The 8,101-nt window shown below is 61.7% G+C and overlaps 1 protein-coding gene and 1 long non-coding RNA gene across 6 annotated transcripts in view; one reads left to right on the plus strand and one right to left on the minus strand.

Annotated features, from left to right (window-relative positions):
• LOC104985355 overlaps positions 1–8,101 on the minus strand; it is an 88,293-nt gene that overhangs the window by 73,173 nt on the left and 7,019 nt on the right. The window lies entirely within an intron of this gene.
• XIRP1 (xin actin-binding repeat containing 1) overlaps positions 1–8,101 on the plus strand; it is a 14,090-nt gene that overhangs the window by 4,011 nt on the left and 1,978 nt on the right. The window contains exon 2 of one of the 2 annotated variants that reach the window (XM_010835491.1): positions 2,749–8,094. In XM_010835491.1, coding sequence (XP_010833793.1) covers positions 2,750–8,094 — 5,345 coding nt within the window. In that variant the 5' untranslated portion in view covers position 2,749. Of the gene's footprint in view, positions 1–2,745; positions 8,095–8,101 lie in introns of both variants that reach the window. The other variant, XM_010835490.1, reaches the window with a different exon arrangement.

The raw sequence follows: 8,101 nt of genomic DNA on the forward strand, positions 1-8,101 counted from the left end.
GGAGATTTCCGGGGAGCCCCAGGGTAGCCCTCAGAGGGCCTGCCACAGGCCTGAGGCCTACCGAGGGGCAGGTCCCAGCCAGTCTGGCGTAATCCAGAAACAGCCTGGAGGAGGTGGTCTGGAGTTGTGATTTTTAAAATCCGGTACGGAGCTCCTCAGGCTTAAGGCTTTCTTTCCAAGGAGCCCCAGCTAGGCCCAGTGTCTGGACAGAAGAGGCGGGGGAGGACAAGGGGGCCTGACTATGCTGCCAGGACAAGCCCCGTGCCCAGCTGCTGTGGGTAGAAGTCTTGGCATAGCTGGCTCAGGAATGTCTCCCCAGGGCTGGCCTGAGCCCGGCACCCCACATGGCCTAGGGCCTGGGTGTGATGTGGGCCATCAACTTGCCCAGTAGGGAAGCCCTTAAGGAAGATCTGGGGGGTAAAGCTGGGGTGACCAGGTCTGAGTGCTAGAGTATACTGCCAAGTATAGAGATGTGTGAAGGGGTCTGGGCCAAGAAAGAGCAGACTTGGAGGCAAAAGCAGGGGTCACCCGGAGCGGCTGGCCCAGTCATGGGAAGCCAAGCTCAGGGGCACCCCTAGGGTTCAGGCCTTACCCAAAGTCTGGCACCAGTTCTGAATTCGGCCTTCACCCCGCCTGGTCCCCATCCTTGAGAAACGAGGTGGGAAGACCTTGTAACCGCGTGGTGGAGCCACCAGGGTCAGCTCCTTCCCCTCTGGGGGCCGGTTTCCCCTTCCGAACAATGAGGGGATTGGGCTCAGTGACCTCGGCGGGTCCTCAGCTCTGCCCCCTCTGGACTCTGATTCTGATCACATGTGACCACAGCAGGGATTCTGGAGATTCCTGGGGGAGGCGGTGGAGGTGGGGTGGAGCTGGTGGCCCATACCTGCCATCTGCTCAGGCCACACTGGTGACAGGACAGGGAGGACGTGGGGACCATCAAGGTCCCCTTTGCCTTTGGCAGGGGGTCCTCATGAGAACTCAGGCTAAAGGAAGCGTGTGATGAGACTTGGACTGCCGACTTTAGAGGTCCTACTCCTTGGATGTCTTCAGAGGACAGGCTGGGGTGTGAGTGGGACAAGCAGGGCTTAGTCTCCCCCCTTCTGAGGTAGTTGAGAGACGGAAGCCCTTCCCCCACCCCCAGGTCCCTGTGGCCAGAACACGGTTCTAGCACTGGTCATCCCGCAGCCAGGGGCCAAATGCCAGCTCAGGAGGCAGGATCAGGGAGCCCAGGGCAGAGAAGGAGCCGAGGCAGGTCAGGCTCCCAGGGTCCCACTGGCTGAGCCTGACCTCTCCCCGGCCCAGGGCCACTGTGTGGAGGCCAGGTCCTTGGCTATATTTAGCACAGAGCGTGAAGCAGAGCTGTGGGTCAGGGGCAGTGAGGGGGGGACGTGCTTCTCATTCTTTCCCTACTGGCCTCTGGGGACTGTTAGCACACCTGTCACGAGACAGATAAGACAGTGAGGCCAGAGGCCAGAGAAGGGCTTGAGCGGTCAGGGCCGTGGGGGGCAGTGCCTTGGCGGAAGCTGATGGGCATGAAGAGGGAGAAAGAAGGCGTGCACAGGAGGTTCGTGCTGCACACAGTTGGGCACGGGGGTCCGTGAGCAAGGGGTGAGGCTATCGCTGCAGGAAGGCCCTCAGTCTCACCGCCTCCCCTCCTGGGGTGTCTGCTGGGAAACAGAGGGCCACCACAGCCACTGAGAAAGCGTCACACTTCCTACCTAAAGTGTTTAGAAACCCCGATCCAGCACTGCTTGCGCCTCATTCGCCGAGATCTGACTCTGGACCTCAGTTTCCTCATCTTTAATCAAGACTGGTTGGGCCAGAAGATCCTAGAGGTCCCCCTAGCTCAGAAAACCCCTAGTTAGGATTCAGAATTGAGTTCTGCCTAACTGGGAGACAACTGGTGAACACTCTCTCAGCCTTACTGCTTGTGCTGCAGCTAGAGCTGCCAGCCCCTGCTTTGCCTCCCTGGCCTGAAAAAGGAGAGCCAAAAGCTAAAGGCTGGACAGCCCCCAGTGAAAGGGACAAGTGCGCCCTCTGGTGGTGAGAAAGGAAACGTGACTGACAACTATTTCTCTCACCAGTTTGTGTGCTAGTCACTTAGTCGTGTCCATGTCCAAACCTTTGCGATCCCATGGACTGTAGCACGCCAGGCTCCGCTGTCCATGGGATTCTCCAGGCAAGAATACTGGAGTGGGTTGCCAAGCCCTCCTCCAGGGGATGTTCCCAATCCAGGGATCAAACCTAGGTCTCTCTCATTGCAAGCAGATGCTTTACCGTCTGAGCCAACAGGGAAGCCCAGTCACCAGTTTAGGGATCTGCTTCTCCCTGGCTGGGATCCCTTAAATCAGAATTCCCCCAGGCCACTCACCTGGGAGTCTACTAGGGAAAAACTGATTTTGGCAAAAGCAGGCAAGGATGGGACAGGACAGGAACAGTTTTCCCACTGCCAGGTTGGGCACCCCTTAACTGGAAGACGGAGTTTCAAAGCCTGTAGTGCCCTGCTGGCTCTGTGACAACCCAGGTGATTCTGGAGCAGGGACCCACATGATGGATGGCTCCATATGCCTTAAATTCAAGACTAGTCACAGACCAACCACTCAGGTAGCGGGGTGAGACCCCGGGGAGGTCTGGAAAGGGAGAGGGGTGGTCTCTAAGCACATGCCACCTAGGGCTACTCTACAACCAACCCCCACCCCACTGAAATCCCCCAACCCCATCCTCATCTCTGCCCCCTCTCTTCAGAAGGATGGCCAATGCCCAGACGCAGGTGGCCCCCACCCCAACCATCCCGATGGCAGCTACAGAGGACCTGCCCCTCCCTCCACCACCTGTCCTGGAGGATCTACCACCGCCGCCACCCAAGGAGTCCTTCTCCAAGTTCCACCAGCAGCGGCAAGCCAGCGAGCTCCGCCGCCTCTACAAGCACATCCACCCTGAGCTCCGCAAGAATCTGGCTGAGGCCGTGGCCGAAGACTTGGCTGAGGTCCTGGGTTCCGAGGAGCCCACCGAGGGTGATGTCCAATGCATGCGCTGGATCTTTGAGAACTGGCGGCTCGATGCCATTGGGGACCATGAGAAGCCACCTGCCAAGGAGTCCGTGCCTGGTGGCAACGTCCAGGCCACCTCCCGCAAGTTTGAGGAAGGCTCCTTTGCTAATAGTATAAACCAGGAGCCGGCTGGACCTCGGCCATCTGGAGGGGACGTGCGTGCAGCCCGCCAGCTGTTTGAGACGAAGCCGCTGGATGCGCTGACAGTTCGTGCTGAAGCATCAGAGGCTACAGTGAGGGAGCCTGCAGCCAGTGGAGATGTCCAGGGTACCAGGATGCTCTTTGAGACACGGCCACTGGACCGCCTTGGCTCCCGCCCCTCCACCCAGGAGCAGAGCCCCTTGGAGCTGCGCTCAGAGATCCAGGAGCTGAAAGGCGATGTGAAGAAGACGGTGAAGCTATTCCAAACAGAGCCGCTGTGTGCCATCCAGGACTCAGAGGGCGCCATCCACGAGGTCAAGGCCGCCTACCGGGAGGAGATCCAAAGCAACGCAGTGAGGTCTGGCCGTTGGCTCTTCGAGACCAAGCCTCTGGATGCCATCAACCGGGACCCCAGCCAGGTGCGGGTGATCCGGGGGATCTCCCTGGAGGAGGCAGCCCGGCCTGATGTCAGTGCGACTCGCTGGATCTTTGAGACACAGCCCCTGGATGCGATCCGGGAGATCTTAGTGGATGAGCAGGACTTCCAGCCATCCCCGGACCTTATCCCTCCTGGTCCGGATGTTCAGCAGCAGCGGCGTCTGTTTGAGACCCGAGCATTAGACACTCTCAAGGGGGAAGAGGAGGCCGGAGCAGAAGCCCCACCCAAAGAGGCAGTGGTCCCCGGTGACGTCCGCTCCACCCTGTGGCTGTTTGAGACGAAGCCCCTGGACACCCTCAGAGACAATGTCCAAGTGGGTCATCTCCAGCGGGTGGGTCCCCAGGAGGAGGAGAGGTTCACAAACGAGCATCTATCCAATGCTGACCCCTCAGCACCAACCCTCTCTCAGGGTGCCCCCCAGAGGGATGGGGTGAAGGGAGATGTGAAGACCTTCAAGAACCTTTTTGAGACCCTTCCCCTGGACAGTATCGGGCAGGGGGAAGCTTTGGCCCCTGGGAGCATATGCAGAGCAGAAGGAACTGATTCTGCCGGGCAGTCCCAGGACACAGGGTCCCCAGTGTACGCCATGCAGGATGGCAAAGGTCACCTCCATGCCCTGACCTCCGTCAGCAGAGAACAGGTAGTCGGAGGTGACGTGCAGGGTTACAAGTGGATGTTTGAGACACAGCCCCTAGACCGACTAGGCCGAAGCCCCAGTACCGTCGATGTGGTGCGGGGTATCACCCAGCAGGAAGTGGTGGCTGGAGATGTGGGCACTACCCGGTGGCTCTTTGAGACACAGCCCCTGGAGGTAATCCACCAACGGGAGCAGCAGGAACGAGAGGAAGAAGAAGGAAAGCCTCAGGGAGGCCCTCAGCCCGAAACACCCCACAAGGGTGACGTGCAGACCATCCGCTGGTTGTTCGAGACGTGCCCGATGAGTGAGCTGGGCGAGAGGCAGGGGTCAGAGGTCACAGACCTCACAAGCAAGGCACGGTCGTGCACCTGGATGTTCGCGCCCCAATCCCCGGACTGGCCTGAAGGCTCCAAGGAGCAGCACCTTGAGGTGAGCCAGGTCCAGGCTGGGGAAAGACAGACGGAGAGACACGTCTTTGAAACTGAGCCTCTGCAGGCCGCGGGCCACCCCTGCGGAAGGGGGCCTGTGCGGTACTGCAGCAGAGTGGACATCCCCTCGGGGCAGGTGTCTCGTCAGAAGGAGGTTTTCCAGGCTCTGGAGGCAGGCAAGAGAGAAGACCAGGGACCCAGGGAAATCCCTGAGCCCATCCCAGCGGGCTCAGTGCACAAGTTCACCTGGCTCTTTGAGAACTGCCCCATGGGCTCCCTGGCAGCTGAGAGCATCCGAGGGGGCAACCTCCAGGAAGAGCAGCCCGTGGGTCCCTCGGGCAAGGGGGTGCCGGAGAGGCAAGAGACTGCGGCCGAGGGGACCCTGCGGACGCTGCATGCCACGCCTGGCGTCCTGCACCATGGAGGCATCCTCATGGAGGCCCGAGGGCCAGGGGAGCTCTGCCTCGCCAGGTACGTGCTCCCATGCCCAGGGCAGGACAGCCCCCATGTTCGGAAGGAGGAGCTGGTGTCTGGGGAACTCCCCAGGATTGTCCGCCAAGTGCTGCGCCGGGCAGACGTGGACCAGCAGGGGCTGCTGGTGCAGGAGGACCCCGCGGGCCAGCTTCACCTCAAGCCGCTGAAGCTGCCAGCGCCAGGCAGCAGCGGGAGCATCGAAGACATGGACCCTGAGTTCCAGCAGTTGCTGGCTTGTGGCCTCGGGACCTCGGCGGGGAGGACGGGGCTGGTGATGCAGGAGACAGAGCGGGGCCTGGTGGCGCTGACCGCCTACTCCCTGCAACCCTGGCTAGCCAGCAGGGCCCCCGAAAGGAGCAGTGTGCAGCTGCTGGCCGGCTGCATAAACAAAGGAGACCTGAGTGGCCTGCACAATCTGCGGTGGGAGCCGCCGGCTGACTCAAGTCCAGTGCCGGCCAGCAAGGGGGCCCAGAAGCTGCCCCCAGCTGAAAGCATCATCCACGTTCCCCCACTGGACCCTGGCAAGGGGATGGGGCATCTGAGAGGGCTGGGGGCCACCCCCTGCGCCCCACAGGCCGCTGGAAAGGCAGTCTCTCTGGCTGGGGAAGAAAAGCAGGAAAGCAGGTGCACTGGGCAGAAAGGGACTGCAGCTTTAGGAAAGTCAGAGGGAGCCATGACTATGCCCCCAGGACCTAGGTTTCCAGCCCTCCAGGTCACTATGCAGAGTCGAAGGACGCCAACAGCCCAAGCCCAAAGCCTGCAGCAGCAAGCTCGGAGCAAGCACAAGCCGGGCCCCACCCCTGGGGCCGCCTCTCTGCCCACCCAGGATGGGCTTCCGCAAGCACGGGCCGCAGGGACTGCCCAGAGCAACAGCAAGCCTCTGGCGGGAGGCAACCCCAGGATCCCAGCAGCCCCCAGCAAGGTCAGTGGGGAACAGAAAGCACTGCCTGGAGGGCTATCTGGGGGGTGGGTGACTATTCAGGATGGCATCTACACTGCTCATCCCGCCAGGACCTTTGACCTACCCGGGGCTGTCTGGCCATCTGGGCAAGGACCCTTTCCACTCCTGGAAGGCCTGGGTCAGAGTCTCGGGCCCGGGCAAGAGGAGCTGGGGGGCCACACACAGAAGGCCTGGGGGCCTCCAGAGAAGGTGATGGCAGGACTCGGCCCAGGGGGCCTCCAAGCTGCAGAGACCACCCTGAAGGCTGCCTCAGCCCACCACACTCGGGCCTCTGAGCCTCGGGCGGCAGGTGCCAGTCTGCACTCTCGTAACGCCTCTGTTCCTCCTCCTCCTCCTCTCCCAGCTTCTGTGACGGGACCGGACTTCCCAGCCCAACCCAGGCATGATGAGAATTCCATCCGGCAGACTTCCAAGCCCACGCAAGACCCCCTTCTCCACTCCCACAACAGCCCTGCTGGCAAGAAAAGCCCTGGGCAGCCACAGACAAAGACCCTGAAACCGGAGCCTCCCACACACCTGAGAAAAAAGCCCCAGCTGCCCCCCAAACCTGCACACTTAAGCCAGCTCCCCCTTCCTCGCTGGCTGTCCAAGCCCGCAGCCCTGGCTCACAGCGCCGCTGAGGAGGGGGGGCAAGGGAAACACAAACAAGGTGAGACTGCTACAGCCAACCACGACCCTCGGCCACACAGGGCCTCCATCGCTGCAGACCAGGGCCGAGTATCTCTACCCCAGGGCCCTGCTGGACAGAGCCAGCCCAGCCCCCAGCATGGCCCCAGCACCGTGGCCCCCAGCCCCACCAAGAGCCAGGCGATAGGCAGCAACAACCACAGCCCTGACCCCCTCAGGCTCTCAGCTCTCAGCAGCCACCCCATCTCACTGCAGCAGGGCCCTAGCCTCACAGGAGAGAAGTGCTCGGACAGTTCCCAGCAAGGGGCCCCCAAGAGCCCTGAGACTCTGCAGGGAGGCCAGCAAGAGCTCCAGGGCCTCCTGAGCCAGGTGCAAGCTCTGGAGAAGGAGGCCGAAAGCACTGTGGACGTGCAGGCGCTGCAGAGGCTCTTTGAGGCTGTGCCCCAGCTGCCAGGAGCCCCTCCGGCTCCCGCTACCCCCCACAAGCCTGAGGCCTCGGTGGAGCAGGCCTTTGGGGAGCTGACGAGGGTTAGCACAGAAGTGGCCCGGCTGAAGGAACAGACCCTGGCCAGGCTGCTGGACATCGAGGAGGCCGTGCACAAGGCACTCAGCTCCATGTCTAGCCTCCAGACTGGGACTAACACCAGGGGCCATTCCCAGGGACCCCCAAAGGAACACAGTGCCCAAGAGATCAGTGTCACAGACAGCGGGAGAGTCAGGCCCAACTGCTCAGGCCAGGAGGTCAAAAGTCAAACTCTAGTCAAGAGCCAAACTGAGGTTACAAGCCATACTGAGGTCCAGAGTCAAGCCAAGGTCAGAAATCACTCAGAGGCCGGAAGCCAAGCAGCCCTGGCCACCCCTTCCACCAGGAAGCTGGAGACCTTGAGAGAAGACTCGCACCTTCCCCAAGCGTTACCTCTCAGCAGAGAGTCACCCTCCTCCCCAACCTTTATCTCCATGGAGTCGGCCACAAGGAAGCTTCGGGAGGAGGCCAGCCCCAGGGGCAACCCTGAGATCTCTGTGAAGAGGGCACATTTCACGCAGGATGAATGCCAGACTCAGCCCCACCAGAAAGATATCTGGCACAAGGCTGGAGAGAAAGAGGCCCCCCAGCTCTCTGGACCGCCACCACCTGGCCCTGCTGCAGCCAGCGCCCTGCCCACCAGGCAGAAGAGTGCTCTGGAGCCGCAGACAGCGCCGGGTGGCTCCCGGCACGACGGAGCCACAGGAGCAGGGACTGAGAGGGTGGGCCAGTGCAGGACCACAGCGCTCGTGTCCCCCACCACGGTCACTGAGCCCGCCGAGCCACCCAGGGGCCCAGGCCCCCACCTCGGGCACCAAGAT

Source organism: Bison bison, unplaced genomic scaffold (assembly GCF_000754665.1).
Source record: "Bison bison bison isolate TAMUID 2011002044 unplaced genomic scaffold, Bison_UMD1.0 scf7180017864043, whole genome shotgun sequence".
In the NCBI taxonomy this organism is placed as follows: Eukaryota; Metazoa; Chordata; class Mammalia; order Artiodactyla; family Bovidae; genus Bison; species Bison bison.